Source organism: Plectropomus leopardus, chromosome 7 (genome assembly GCF_008729295.1).
Source record: "Plectropomus leopardus isolate mb chromosome 7, YSFRI_Pleo_2.0, whole genome shotgun sequence".
Taxonomy (NCBI): domain Eukaryota; kingdom Metazoa; phylum Chordata; class Actinopteri; order Perciformes; family Serranidae; genus Plectropomus; species Plectropomus leopardus.
This window is the reverse complement of record NC_056469.1, coordinates 8,192,830-8,209,037: the sequence shown is the minus strand read 5'-3', so window position 1 is coordinate 8,209,037 and position 16,208 is coordinate 8,192,830. Positions and strand designations below refer to the sequence as shown.

The 16,208-nt window shown below is 40.9% G+C and overlaps 1 protein-coding gene across 1 annotated transcript; it reads right to left on the bottom strand.

Annotated features, from left to right (window-relative positions):
- Window positions 1–1,667: 1,667 nt before the first annotated feature.
- On the bottom strand, window positions 1,668–6,656 carry tent5aa (terminal nucleotidyltransferase 5Aa). The gene is made up of 2 exons (XM_042490895.1): window positions 5,432–6,656; window positions 1,668–4,964 (listed from the first exon to the last, which is right to left on the bottom strand). Exons 1-2 carry the CDS (start codon window positions 5,855–5,857, stop codon window positions 4,185–4,187), a joined length of 1,206 nt encoding a protein of 401 aa, XP_042346829.1. The 5' UTR covers window positions 5,858–6,656; the 3' UTR covers window positions 1,668–4,184.
- Window positions 6,657–16,208: the final 9,552 nt, after the last annotated feature.

Sequence of the window (16,208 nt, the reverse complement as noted above, 5' to 3'; positions counted from 1 at the left end):
TTGTCTCTACCAACTCCTGAATGGAGAGAAGCTAAATGCTCCACTATCCTCACCCGCTAGTCACTAACTTTAATGGTGAACAGGTCATGTACAGAGGTAGTTTTTTAGAGCTTATTCGCTGAAAACAGCTGCCTTCTGCGACTGAAAACAAGTTTACGAGAACAGTGAGACTGAATCAAATCAGTAAACCTCGGGGTACTTAAACCGAAATTCAAAGTATATATATAAGTATATAATATCCAACATAACAAATAAATCAGAAAATTTTAGTGATTGCCTTCTAGTTTGCTCAGTGCTGCCACCAATGGCTTGAAGTCATAGTGCGATATGAAGGATGCAGAATTTACATTGTATTTTTGCTGCTACATGGAAAGTGGGAGTTGATGACTCATCCAACATAATGTAAGATAACAAAGATGCAAAACTATGTTTAAATGCCGAAAATGGGTGCCTGACTCAAGTAGCCACCCAATGATATGACATTACCGCATCAGCATATTTAAGTTCAACACAGTGGTCGTTGTGAATATTTTAAAGGATGAGTTCTTATTTTTTCAGGTCTGTCTTTAAACAATACTCATATGTCCATATGAACATTGGAAGTGATTCTGGTTGCTAAAACGGTTCCTCGTGTTCATTCTGGCCATTAAAAGATCCCTTTATAATGTGAATCTGCCTTAAGTGATGGGCGAGAAAATCCACAGACCTCGCTCTGTGCAAAAATACATTCCAATGCTCAGCTGAAGATTATATGGGGCTTCATCTGAGTTAGTTAGTCAAAAGTTGAGTTAGTTAGTCATATCAAGTCTTTTTTATACAAGATTTCCACCCTTTCAATGCACATATGGACAAGCTAGTGCTATTTTAGGGTAGACTAGAAAAAAATGTGATCCTAGCCTTTATGAAAAAGGCTATTAAGGCATTAATTATGCTATTAGCTGAACCAATCGAACTGTCTATGTGGGCATTTCCAACCAGCCTCAACCTGTCAATCATTCCCTCAGTGTCTCAGATTAATGAGCTTTAAATGCGCTTAAGTGAAAGCGATAATGTCCTTATCATGTCTGCTATATATAGCACTTTGTCATACAGAGCATCTCTTACTCATTCTGTTTTCTTCTCCATATCCCTGTGTATCTAGGACAGCTTGTCATGTGACCGGTGTCACAGTGTCAGCTCTGTTGTAAGGGGAGTTTTGTTTGAGCCTGACAACCATGAGACAGTTGGACTCTGGTCTCTGCAGGCCTTAGCGCTGATCGTCACTGCATTGCTGTCGGAGTATGGGGGGGCTGTTAACAGAGAGAATTTGATGAGCAGGCAAAGATATTCTCTCTACAAAAGCGTCGAAGTCTCTTTTTTGGGTGGATGCAAATCCCCTCACATTCAACAACAGCTCTTTCTGGCAGCAGCGGGGCCAGTTCTGGACGGGTTTCTGGCTGGGCCTGTTGGGCCGGGCAGGCCATGGCAGGGATTTGCCTCTCTGAGTGAGTGGGCAGGGAAACCCATCTGAAAGCTACTGAATGGCTAACGTCAGTGAAAAGACACACTGTCACTGTCTTTTTTTTTTAATCTGAAGTTTGTCGGCAAATTAGCATTTTTATTTTTGGATCAAACTAGTGTAAATTTGGTTTAGACTCAGACAAATGAAAAACAAGAGATGTGACATATCTGGTTTTCAGATATTTTATTGATGAAAACATCTTTAACCTTTTGACCCATTGGACACATAACATAACATAGCAAAAAAGCTATTGAGAACATATCCTTTGAAGCCCGATCACAGATTCAAAAGCACTGCAACACCCGCAGTGTCTGATACATTTATAAAAATAACAATCATAAAAAATATACATACAAGACAAAAATCTTTTTTTCTTCTGTCTTTCTCAAAGTGTGATTTTGCAAAAGACTGCATGGACAGAAACAGATATTTGAGACAATGCATACAAGACAATGCAGTAACCCACAATCTCTAACTGACAGGCACGATCACTAACTGACAGGCAGACTGGAGCTAGCTAGCTATAGTCAGCTGTTAGGACTTCACTGAGTATAAAATGACAATACATCGCCTGCACAATCCAAAGGATACCATCGATGTTGGACAGTCGCTGAGAAAATGAAACAACTGAACGGTTATGAATTATCAGAATGAGAGGATGAGAAAAAAAAATATTTGTTAGCGAGAGAACTTCTCTTTTCAACTTGAGTTGATGCTGGTCTTCTGGGCCTAACCTATTGTTTTTATGCTAAATATGACCTTTTTTTCCTCTATCTGCCATCAGAAAAGGCTGCAGTATAGTTTGCAAGGAGTAAGTGAGTTGGCAAAGCTGAAGCATGTAATCATATATGTACACAGTTCTTTAAAATGATGTGGAATGAAGCATAAAAAACATTAATAAGCGTCATTAAACCAACCTCACAGATGAAACAGACTGCAACTTAATGTCTCTTGAAGCTGCTGTGAATGCTCACTTCAATCACGTGATTAAAACAGAGAGCAAATGCTGATAAAAGAATGTTCTGGTCTCCCTGAAAAAAGGGGAGAGCTGCAGCACTGTCCGTGAGGTTGTAGTCTGACCTCAACAGAGACAGTTTGTACAGTAAAGCATGGTAGCCCCGGAGAGATAAACCCCATCACCAGCTGCACCCATCTCTCCAGACCGACTCACTCTCCCCTCCTGCATTTTTAACATTTTCCTTTCTCTCCTTTTTTTCTCTCTTTTTTTGTCCCCATCTAACAAAATCTTTCTCCAATCAACATATGGCCCTATTAAACTTCAGGAGGCTATCAGCCGGGCCAACAAAATGTTTGGCACATTTTCTGAACCCTGAACGGAGTGTCTGCAGACCCAACCCCAGCTAAGTTCAAGCTCTTCAGCAGCAGCTGAGGAATTCCCTGCTAGGGTGCTACAGCAAATAGTGTCTCATCATCTGAGGTGTCTCTGCAAATATCCTTCTACTGTAGGAGGAAGCGTAACGGACAGACACTAGCTCTCTGAATGCAGTCTTTCCTCTCTCTCCGTCTTTTATCTACTTCTTATGGGTTTTTTTTTCCTCAGGTGAGAAAAAGAGAAGCACCACTGTACAAAATATACAGGAAATTGTGTGTGTGAATGTTTTGTTTGTTGCTGATGATCTGAAAATGCTTGTCATCCTTTCTCGTAACAACGGTGTGTTAATTTCAGACATGCAATACAGCATGTTTGGATATAAATTTCCAAATATCCGCACAGAAAACGTGCAGCAATCGCACATTTGTCTGCAAATTCCACAGTGGCGCATGGTGTTTTTCATCTAAACATACACAAACACTGACTGCATGGTTTCACATATACATTCACGAGCCTCTGGGGTGCTATTGTCTTGTGTGCCTGACTATACACAAGAGTGGGGCTAATTCACAAAAATCATATGGCCTGCTCATTCTTTTATAGGCACTTAAAATCACACAGATGTTCACATATACAAATAGACAAAGCTTCATATTTTGTTTTTGTTTTTTTCCCCCATCAAAATTGGGTTTTAATGTTAGAAACAATCAAAAAAATCTTTGGTCTGTAAACAACCATAATTATATCCAAATGCAAGGCGGAGACGCCAGTTTGTTATCCAAACTCACCTCACCTAAAGCAGAGTCCAGGGGGCTCATTTTGGAGCCCTGCACACACACACCTCTGATTTATCTTGTGTGTGTGTGTGTGTGTGTGTGTGTGTGTGTGTGTGTGTGTGTGTGTGTGTGTGTGTGTGTGGAGTAGCTGTCAACTTCAGGGCACTGATGCAACTGTTTGATCTGCAGCAGGAACGTGCTGGCTAATCACTTCTTGACAGATTCAATCAGTCTTTCAATGACAGTTCTGCTTCTTGCCTTTGAGGCCATCGCACATTTAGCCTTTATTTCCAAGCTACCCAAATTAGTCTTTTCCAAAACTGACTGGGCAGGATCAGGATGACGCTGGCATTTCAAGAAATGTGAGATATTCACATTGAGATACGTACTTGAAGTGAAAACCAACTGTTCATACTCAACGTACGAACGAAAACACAAGCTTTGATGCAAAACATTAAAAAGAGGACTCCTTTTTTCTGTCAGCTGTCAAACACTGGGCAGGTTTGAGGCGGCGACTATGCTGCTCACTCCTGTTTAAACAAATCTCTCCCTCCACCTTTTCCTCGGGGCTGACTCAGTTACACGGAAGCCAGGTGGAGTACGCAGGCTGCTGGCAAGCAAACACCGGCTGAACCTGGGCTATGTAGTAGTTACTGAAGTTGCCGTCTGCCACATAAGGAGCAGGTTGGTAGTAACATGTGACATTAGCCACATTTGGGATAACGTTCTGCTCTGCAAGAACGCGCACCGCCAGCATGGCTATGAGCCCTAAGGTCTGCCGCCTCTCGTGTCCCATCAGGCACACCGTACTCTCGTTGACCACCCCGTGGAGGGTCATCAGGTAATCGTACTTGCGGTCCTCCAGGCCCACAAAGTGGTTTTGTAGGTAGGACTCCAGCTTGCGTTGCTGCTCACCGATATCAGGGAAGTCAATGAAGAAGCGTGAGCACATGTAGCGCTGCAGGGACTTCATCTCTGACTCGGAGGCGGCCCGGAAGCCCCTCACCAGCAGGTGACAGTACTTCAGAAGACCCCCTCCTCGGATCTCCTCTGGGTTGCGGGTACAGATGATCTTGTGACGTAGGTGGTCCAGGGCCTCACTGAAGTCCCCATACACACTCTCGCCCATGATGGTGGGGTGGAAGGTCTCGGCCATGGGGTTCTCTGAGCACTCATAGAACAGCAGGAGGGAGTCCAGTTTGATCTGAAAGGAGTCCACGCTGAACTCAAACTGCCGCCTAAGAGAGTCCACAAACTTCAGCTCCACGTTCTTCCCCCTGTTGTTGGAGAGGGAGATTAGACTCCAGCGGTCTGAGTCATTGCACACCTTCACCATCTTCTGCACATAGGCCTCCTGCGTGACGTGTGTGAGGGAGAAAGAAAGAGCATTAATAATAAGTAGCTAGCTTTAAAGGTGCAATATTAAGAATTCAGCAGATGTTTCGACTTATTATGCATTGTGCAGTTAGGTTTCAAATTTAATAACCACTTCTTTGTATGCATAAGTAAAAGCTACAAGACTTTGTGGTGTAAGTCTTGTGTTATTATTACACTGACCTCATTATTAAAGACCATACAATGTACTGGGATATAGGATCTAGCTGGCTGAGCTCAGGATCTCTTTAGATTGGTTTAACTCAATCCTCTTAACTACAGAAAACCAACATTTTACTATCACTAAACTAATCTAATTGCATATTAAGCTGCGCGTAATGGTCGTTAAGCTAAATTGGCACAAATGCAATCAATCCTTATCAGATATCTAAAAGTAAACAAGTGAATGAAGAGGAAAAAACAACACAAATGTTAGAGTGGAGTTACCTTTAACGTTAACGGGGTTATTTTCTCTTTATTCACACAGTCGGGTAGAAAATCCAGGAGACAGTCCAAAACTATGTCCTTCACAATCTGGAAATCGCTTTCACCTTTCATATCTGCGCAAAATATGAGGTCAAGGTCCTTATAGCCCAGTCCGCTGTCCCCGTGCAGAATGTGGCTGGCTGCGGAGCCATTTAACCGAACATCCCGGACATGGATGTGTTTCTCCTCCATCCGACTCCGCACCACTTTGACGATCTGCCGCGGCTGCATCTCCAGAGTGGGGAAGTTCCCCCGGCCGTGGATCGGGATGGTCTCCGTTAGGATGGCGTCCAGCCGCTGCACTTGCTCCCAGTTGAGGACGCTGACGTTGCTGCCTTCGGTGTCAGACATGTAGCTGGTGGTGGAGCTACTGTCGTCCTCTGACATGGTGGAAAGTGGAAAGGTCCTCCGAGATTTAAATAAAAAATGTAAAATTTAAATAGTTTTCTCAAAGTGGGAACAAATCAGATCTCTTTACGCACGAATTTTGTAAAATAGGGTTGCTGTAACTTCATCCACATCAGGATTCTTAGTCTGTGAAGTCGTCCGAATTGACTGTAAACATATAAAAATAATATAGTTGCAAAAACCGAAAGGCAAGAGTTTTGCAGCAGTTTGCGAAATGAGCCCGTGGTTGGCGATCCAGTGGCGCAGCAGTTGAGCTGGTGCTTGTGCTGAAAAAAGAAGTTCACCGAGTCTAGAAGCGTGTAGAAACCGAGACCTAACTTTCTGCTCTCTTTCTCCGCGCTTTTAAAACATTGTCCCCCGGTGCCACTGTCAATGCGTCCGAGCGCTGCGCATCACAGTCTTTGAAGGTCGCTGATGATCCAGGAGGGGGTTTGCTTTTCCGGCTGTGACTCCATCGCCCAAAGGCACGCCTATGATTTTATGAATTTGCATGAATAAGCTGCTCCTCAAGTTTGGCACAATCCTCCCCTCCAGACGATCAACCCCTCGCAGGAATCTTGGTGGATTTTTACGCACAGCTCCTACATATTTTTTAGTTTTCTCCCCTCGACGCCAAGAAATAATAATCCCGTTAATGCGGTTTGAATGTGCGCAGGAAATCCAGCCTTTTCTTTTCTCCGACTCTTTTTAGTTCGACATATTTTTCCCACTTGTGGCGAAGTTAACCGTTACCTGCCCACTTGCCATGCAGCGTCCTTCTGCAACACTCAGCTCTGTAGTCTGAGGATCTCAGCTGGGCTTCACCCCGCCTCCCTCTGACAGGCTGCTGCTTACTGAAAACCCTGCTCAACATGATCGCACTGTAAGAACCAGCTCTCCAGAATACTTTAAACGATATAAAACTTTTCATTTCAAGTCCGTGATGTGGTCATTTGCGCATTACTCCACTAAATACGCTGTGCTCAAAATGATAACTGATGCACTTGCATTTATGATTACAAATAAATCAGATATTCAAGAGTCTGGTGTCATCGTTTTTATAAATGAATCAATATCAACAATATTTTAAAAAATAAAAGTAAAATGATTTTTTTTTGCTCAGTCAGATTCAACTGTTGCTGATCTGCACATAAAGTTCACTTAGTGTTGCCATGTCGCCCTCTGTGGGCAGGTTTAGGTTTTGACATTGACTAATACAGTGCCTTACAGAGACGATTTCCTTTGAGCGTCACATGAACTTGTAGCATCTGAAATAGCCATGGAGGAAATTGGACTTTTGCTGTTCAAAACAGACAGGAAATATTTTCTTTGTAATCCTGTAAACCTGTTAACCCCAGACTACTAACCCTACCAGGTCAGGGTCTGCTGCAGCCTCCCCCTGATAGATTACCTTCGGCTTTTGTCAACATGTATGGACAATCACTTTGCCCTCCAAACTGTGAACTTCTGTTCACAGTTTGGAGGGTCTTTCCATTCTTTCATAGACTGCTGCAACCCTGCTCTTCTGTATAGCCTCAGTTTTTCTTCAAGGAGCCTATTCAGAAATATATTCTGATCCTTTTCTAAACTCCAGACAGTCCCTAGTTAAGAAAGCATTTCTGCCAGGATCAGGGGTCAGATGACTGGAAGCAAGGCCCACAGTCTGAAAGCCTTAAAGGGCGGCCATGTCAGGGTGGCCATGTCAGGGCGGGGCAGCTGTCGCTGATGCTCAAAGCCCTGCGTCACTGCAGCCACCCAGATCTGTAAACCCTGATTATCCCATTTACTGTATCGTAATTCCCTCACAGGAGCTCTGCCTCTGCGCAGTGTCACTCCCTCTGCAGGACGGGACACCCACAGTCAGTTTGATTCAGCAGCTCTTACTTGATTACAGCTGTAAAATTAGCTCCTAAATCACCAAAACTAAGCTAAGCTAAGAAAGAAAATTGTGTGTGGTGTAATCACTTTGAAGAATGGATCTATGGTTCATTTTGTAAAATATACCTTTTGTTTTGTTTTCTTGCTTTGCTTTGGCGCGTGTCAGACAGGTTGATCGCAGGTCTCTGAAATTGAATCCCACATCTGGAAATGTACATGGAACTATTAGTCGGTTACAATGGACCGAGAGCTGCCTCGTCAATGTGTTTCCCAGGTGTGGAGAGATGGTTGCTATAAAGATTGGGCAGAGTCCCTGCACCATGCACAGTGCAAAGCTAAATCAAAGCGGCTGTCAGAGTCTAACAGCAGGTATATGCATACAGCATACGTCCAGCCTGTCTCAGGAGTTGTTTTGTGTAAACACAACCTGACACCTCATTACTCACTGTGAAATGCATGATTCATTGGCTTGTGTTACTGAAAGACATGAACGAGATTATGTTGTCAGAAAATTAAAAGAAAGTAAGAATTCAAAAGCAACACACGCCTCTTCCCCGCAGTGATGTTGATGTCTTTCCCTGTCTTCTAATGGGTTTGTATTCTTTCAGTCAAAAACATCAGCAACTTAAAAAATAGAGAGTGATGAAAAATGTTTCCAAAACAGAGCGCCATGTTCTTCTTCTTCTATTCCTCATAAAGCAGCTTTTTACAAGCACAGTGTTTGTCTCTGGGGTCTGTGAACCATCTTCTGGACAGTTCAGCCCAATTTTTCCAGTGCTGTTTATCTGACTGCGTGAGTTGGATTTATCTACCATGAAATGTAACATTCCCACTGCCTTTGAGCTTTTTCCTTTAGGTCAGGACTGGATGGACCATCAAAGCTTCTCTTGAAGCTTTGATGACATGATTTAGTGTCTAATATCAACAGAAATGATGATGATGCAACATTGCTCTCGCATTAAAGTGTGTAAGAGTAGACATGGACAAGTTTTTTGCTTTAACTTGTCATTATCAAGTAAATGTTGATTGCACAATGTAACAGCTATTCGATAATAACACAAGCAGCATTTAATTTGCTTCCCTATGACTTCACTTTTACAATTCAATACTGTCTGACAATGGGTGAGATCCCTCGCAAAAAGAAAAAGGCTTGATTGACAGCACAAAGGTAGTGTGTCAACAATTGCGCCATCAAAGTAGGAAAAGGACAGCGCATTTTTTCTCTGGTAGCTATGGAGTGCCTCAGGGATACGTTTTTCTGTAGGTTTACGCAAAAGTTGGCATGGCCTTGGATCCCTTGTCATAAAGCCTATGGGATTTTCCAATAGCTTCTGGATTATTGCAGAAAATAAACTCTGTGGCAAACACATTTATGATACGTGCATGTTTTGTTCAGCAAGATAATCTTTACAAATGAACACTACTTTTAGGATTTTTTTAAGCCTAATGCTCTCGCCAGAAAGTAAAAAGCTAACATGGGGATATAAACACACTACAGCACAGTCGCTTGACATCACGCAACTCACCACTCCACTGTCATGAAAGGTGATGAAATAATAAACAGACTTTCAAAAAGGGGCAATTTGAAATAAAATTAAACTGTTATTACAATGAGAATGATAAAGTACCATTTAATTGTAATTATTAACTAACTAATTATGAAATATCTTGAAATGATTTGTTTTGATTCTGTATTTTACTCAAGTTATTGACTTGCTTAGTTACTTCTTTGATATTGCCCTGTTTATTTATTTAATATTGAACACTTTGGGACTCTGTAATCCAGAGTTTTCTTTTCTGTTTTAAAGGTTTTGTGAAGAAATTAAGTCCAACTCTTGTTTCCTCCTTTACAAGAATAACATTTTTTTTGGAAACACTGAATTCCTGCATCATTGTGACAAATTCAATATGAGTATCAATATCAATGACATCAATGTAAAATACTATCGATATCATATCAGCAAAAAAAACCCACAGGCCTATTGACAGGGTTAGGCGTAGGGTTAGGGTTAAGGGTTATCTTCTAAAATGGGGCTGCATAAGGAGAGCCTATGAAAAATGTCTCCACAGTTTCATTTTGATTTTCTACCTATCTTCTAATTAATCCATAAGGAATGACCTGAGTGGGATTTTGTTTGTTTACAGTGTCAGCCAGAAGAAAAGCTGAGGTTCAGGCTCCTCCACGGTAATTATTAGAATTTCTGTCTCATTAAGAGAAATCCAGAGAAAACCTGACCTTTTCTACCAACCTAACATTAGCGAAGGAGGAAAGAGCAGAGCTGCTGGTGATGTTGCATTAGCCAATAAGCAGTGATGAGTGATGAAACAATGCATGCAAAGTGCAAAAAAAGCTCTGCTGGCTTGCGTGCACAGTCTGTTGTGATGACAGCAGGCGATTTAAATGTTGTATCAGCCAATAGACATTTCATATTTTAAACTGTCAACAGAGGTGGAAATCCTTTTCCTGCTGCTGGTGTGAGTGAGAGAAGTAAGGAAGACGGAGTAACACGGCGTCAAATTTAATCTGAAACACTTGACCTCAGAATCTATGCAGCGTGACGATGGCCTTACACGCAGGCGAGCAGTTTCTGATCCAGCGTTGCTTGTGGAAACGTGTGCGACGACATAACTAAAAAAAACAAAGATCCAGTCATTGCCTCTGAGACTCCTCACCCACCCTTCACAGAGATAACTGGATTTCCAGGAGGGTTACATTAGTTTGTCCCGCCTGTCGGAGAGATATTCCCACTGCTGACGGCAGAGTTAGTTTTGGTTGTGGATCAGAGGCACAAGGACAAAAATGGGATTTCCAGCCCTTTTCAGTCAAACTGCTTTTGACCCCCAGTGACAAAAAGCTGCAAAACCACTCCACCATCAAGGAAAAGTAGGGGGTTATGCATGGTTCGTGGAGAGAAGAAGCAATCACTTCAGCACAGAGGACCCTTTTTATTTCAGCTCTTTTTGATCCTGGCATGTGTGATGAGCTTGGTTTCAAATTAACCTGGCAGATTAACGCTGGAGGTTACAGAGCAGATCGTGTTTCACAGAAAGATAGACACATCTCACCTCATCTGCCTTATTATAGGGTCTTTGAGATCTCACAGCCTGCAGGTCCAGAGACAGTAAAGCAGCTAAATGCTGCTGCTGAAGCACTTGAGAGACTAATAGATGCTACAGACATGCTGTGATCACGGTACTGTATGTGCTGTCTCTGGCTAACTTGCTTTCAGTGGATTCAACAGTATGACAGCCTCTCCCCCACCTGGATGTCCATACCGTGCTGAAGGCATGCTGGAGAATATCCACATCCAGCAACCCCACCTCAAGAGTGGTTTTCTAATCTGTGTCACTGCAAGTGCATGCTTAATTGCACCCAGTCCATTTTACAGATGAGTCCACTTACAGTAACAACATGTCTTCACAATCATTCGAGGCAGAGGGATGAAACAAAAGTCAAAAGGATCAGTGGTGTCTTGGACCAAACATATCGTTATTTAGTGGAGAAATAGTTTGACGTTTTGGTGAAAATACGCTTTTTTTTCCTTGCAGAGAGTGAGATGAAAAGACAGATACCTGTCTCATATATTTAAAGCAAATATAAAGCTGCAGCAGGCAGCTGCTTAGCTTAACTTAGCTCAAAGACTGTAACACAAAAAACAGTTAGCCTAGCTCTGTCCAAAAATGACAATTCGTGCTTTATGGAGGTGGACTATTTTTTGGCCAGACACAGAAACTTCTTAAAGTCTTGTCGACACCGCGAAGGTTTCCAGCAGCAACATTTGGTAAAACTACAAATCAATATAAAACGCCAAAAACATTTTCATGGTTTTTACACACAGTTTTTTTACAGATGAAACAGACGAGATATATCGTGTTAATTAGTGAGCTTTAAAGATGCTGAAAAGTGGATTTCTTTGTCCTTGAACAATCCTTGTATTGCATCTAACTTTACAATGCAAGACTTTGATGAAATTGGTGCATGAAAATTCACCCTTGCCCTTGAGAAACAGTGTCAGTGGAACATTTACACATAGAAAGGCAAAGACTGTCATTACAATGGTTATTCATCGCAAAAGAAAATGCCATGGAAAACAGTAGACCTAAAAGACATACGTCAACGATGTGATTCGACTTTTAGTGACAAAAAAGACAAACATTATTTGATAATCTGTGCCCAAGTGGGGCCTAACTATACTTGAGCTCTGGAGGAGCTCACTCGACCTGCAGAAACCAGACATGATTCACAGAATATTTTTACAAAGACCATCAAGCAAGGTTGTGTGAAAAGGAATGGATGCATGGCACATGTCACTTCCAGGGTAAAAGTATTTGGCAAATCAACTCCAACTAGCCTCATTAGAAAACAGATCAACACGGGGTAGAAAAGTCCCGAGAGACGAAGTCACAGAGAGAACAAAGCAGGAATGCTTTACTGCACAGTCCGTTTTTTAAACTTGCCTTTTTCTACGTGTAGGTTATAGAGGTCGTTGTTTCCTGTTGAGAAACGGTGACAAGCAGATAGGGTAGGGGAGGAGAATGCCAGCCTAAATTGACCAGTGGCAGGTTTATAGCCACACAGTCTACATCTGGTGACTCAGACTACCCTGTTGCCAGTCTTTATGCTAAGCTAAGCTATCTGGCCATTGGATGCAACTTCACTGTGGAGACATGACAGTGATGTTAAAGTTCTCATCTGGCACAAAAGCACATAACTGTCTGTCCCTAAATGCTGAACCTTTACTTTAAAAAGACTGATTAGTTAGTCAGAGCAAAATTAGAATTGGACCATTGTTTGGCTGTATTCAAAATCAGGTAGGTCAACCATGTGTGCAAATATATTTTGCATGAAATATCAGTAAAAATACGGAAGGGTGTGTGTGTGTACAAAAGTGCAAAACTTTTAGACAAAAAAAAAAACTGCAGACGAGAAAAGAAAGAGTTATGATTATGATGGTAGCAGCATCTGAAAACTTTACAAAAAAAATCCCTCACATTCCTACACATTCACAACGACTGTCATCACATCCACTGGTTTGGCACTACTTTATGACAAAGCTTAGACAAAGTCACAAGACCACGCTGTTTGCCAGGAGACACGTGGCTCCGAGGCTGTCAAACTGACAATGAGAGGAGGCCAAGAGACATCAGCTGAACGGCAGCCAGGACGACAGGAGAGATGGCACGTTCTCGTCACACTCTCAGAGTAAAACTAAGAGTTCCTGAGATCCTAATGATCTTTGTAAAGCTGCCAGCAGATTGACGGCTGTGGAGAGGACAGGTAATCCAGGGCTAACTGGCTCCATGTCCACCAAATAGGATTGAGAGGGCTAGTCGAACCTTTACCGCTCTCTGACTGAACCACAGGTAAGCAGTCAAGCCAAAGAGGAGTATGAATAACTCTTAAGTAACTCTAAAGGTATTATGAAGGACCAGCTATCAAGTTCTTAAATGACCTACTGTTCCCACTCTGAACCACCACATATGTGCTTTTTGATGTCATCTAAAACTGACTGATGCAAATCCATCTCAATCATGTTACAATAATTCCTAAATAAATCTAAGCAAGTGTTCAGGCTGACATTAAACTTTTTTGTCATTTAGACTTTAAATTCATATTACATAACAGTATCTCTAGTTCCTATGCAGGTAAAATGCACATGATAATGGCCAATGATATGTGGGCATTTTGATAGACACTGGATGTTATTTTATTCAACTGTATGCAATCTAGAATAACTAATGAGGACATATACTTTATTTGTATTTGTAAAAATAAAGTAAGTAAACTCTTAACTTCTGCTTTTTCCTTTAAGTACCTAAGGTAGCTTGAAATTTCAAATGGAGCCCGGAAGATGTTTAAAGAAGTCAATTGTGAGCACATATCATTAAATCATGTGCACAAATATGGTTTTATTATTCTGATGCCTCCCGAGTTTCACCATTCCATCAAATGGAAATGTGTTGTGCATCATTTCAAATACAAAAATTAGCACAACATACGCTGCTGTTATAAGTTTGTAATCACATTATATTTCTTCTTTTCTTGAATGACTATTTTAGCATAGATAAAAAGAGTATAACTCAGACATTAAATGTATTATTTAAATTTGGAATTGTTATGTTATGGCCTCAAAGAAAAATAACTATATAATTAAAACTTCCATTTAGTCAATGTCCCCACAGTGTTGCATGGTGGGAAAATACTGTGGAAACCATTTTTTAATTCCAAATAAGCTTCGATTTTGAATTTGTTTTCCAGCCCAGGAAAGTGTAAATGACGCTTGATCACTAATGAACCACAATGGAGGAGGAAAATAGGCTCTAAATACAGTATCTATTTCCTCAGGTTCCTCTGCAGACTACTGACTAGATTTAACAGGTTAATACAATTACTAATTACAGGCGCCTTTTTTACTACTATTGCACAAATAAATTTAAAAAGGTCATTATAAACTTCTTTTTGCATTCACTGATGTGACACTGGGTTATTACAAGTGCTGCAGAGTGTTGACATCATTTTTTATCAATTATCTCGTTTTTTTTATCTTGACCATGACTTTAACCTACTTCCGAAGTTGGTGGAAAAAAGTGTTGCTGCAAGGTTTGCTGTTTCATTAAAATGTGACCCAAAAAAAACATCACCCTTAATCACACAAAAAAATCAGACAGTTTCAACTTGCTAGCTCAGTTGTAGAACAAGATTAGCCAATCTACTCAGAAAAGGATAAAAAATTGAAAAACATGTTCTTCCCAGGCATGCTGGACTGATACATGGTAAAGAATTCGCAGAACTACTTAAGAGTCATTTACAATCATTAGACCTTAATAGATGACTGACACTGATAAATGTGGGTTTTGACCTCGCTCATTTTGCACTGGCACTAAAGCGGTTTGGGGATGTAGGAAGTATTCCGTGGAGTGTCTAGTAACGTACCTTTTTCTCCATAAACAAATTAATCCTGGAGTTATCCTCACCGTCTGGAGGCCGGCCCTATGACTTTCCCATCTGCCTGGCAGGAAGGCTCGATGGCCAGGGCCTGTTCTCCACCATCTCTCCAAAGGAAGAGTGCACCTTCCCCAAATATGCTCCACGGCTCCGCCCTTCTCTGCAAAGCCCTGCAGCAGCGATGACTGACCAGGGGTCCTTGTCTCAGGGATGGTTCTGCAGTTTCCCGGGGGAGGCCATGGATGGAGGTCAACTGAAAAAGTACAAAAAAAAAAATTACATTAAAAACACACATACACACAGGTATCCACACACTGAGTCAGTTTTAAAATCTGAACAAGTCATGTTGCCATAGTGATAAAGTGCTTAAAAACTGGCAGGCAGACAAGTTGAAATACATAACAAAAAGGTTAAATATATAGCTTAAAGAAACTAAATTAGAGCTAAAACTAGGGCAACTGATAATTGGTTCAAATTGAAAGCTCAAACTACTGGACACATCATTAAAATTGCTCAAAGTTATGACTAAATGCTTATTTAGATGAATGGATAAAGGTCCAGTGTGTAAGATTTAGGAGGATATACTGATAGAACTTGAACATAATATTATAAGTATGTTTGCCGTAGTGTATAATCACCATAAAAAAGCAATTGTTGTGTTTTTGTTACCTTAGAATCAGCTGTTAACATACAAAGCAGGTCCTCCTCCACGGAGTCCACCATGTTGTTTCTACAGTAGCCAACGATGGACAATTTAAACACTAACTCAAGAGAAACCCATTGGCTTTTCAGCATCAGCCGCTGTAGTTTTCCTACATGCTTGGCACAGAGACAAATGAGAGAAGTTTCAGTTTGTTTCAATCTGTGACCTCAGGAGCAAGATGACACAAGTAGTTATGTAATTGATAAATTATACAAATGCATAGTTTAAATTAGAGGTGGCATGATATATGGGTCTTGATATTAACCATAATACTTTAAATAAAAGTAGTGATATCATCTTAAAGTGCACATATGATAATGTCATGTTAAGAATCCACCACCTTTTAAAACATTTTTAAAAAAATGCCACCTGGTTGCCTTTCCCTGTTTATTTAGTGTAACTGCTCTTTTTGTATGCTTTTCTACACTTATAGTTACAGACTCTTTCTCCACCTCCCTACACTTGCATTTTGAGTGTCAATTACTAGCCAGAGAAAGAGATAAAACACACAGTAAACAAAGTTAAAGATGAATTGGACTAATGGCATTATTTTCATTTTTTCAAATTTCCATACAACAGCTGGCTAAATTGTTACAGCTAAAAGTAATAGCTAAATGGCTCTAGCTAAACTGATAAATGTTTGAAATAGCTAAAAAAAAAACAAAACAAAAACATTTTTAAAACAGCTCAGTGGTTATAGCTAAGAGTAAAGGACAAACTGTTAAAAAGATAGCACAAAGTAATTGTTATTGGATAAATGGTTATAAACCGATAGCTACCAGTAATAAAAAGCCCTGGATCTGATAATCTGTCATTCAGTCAAA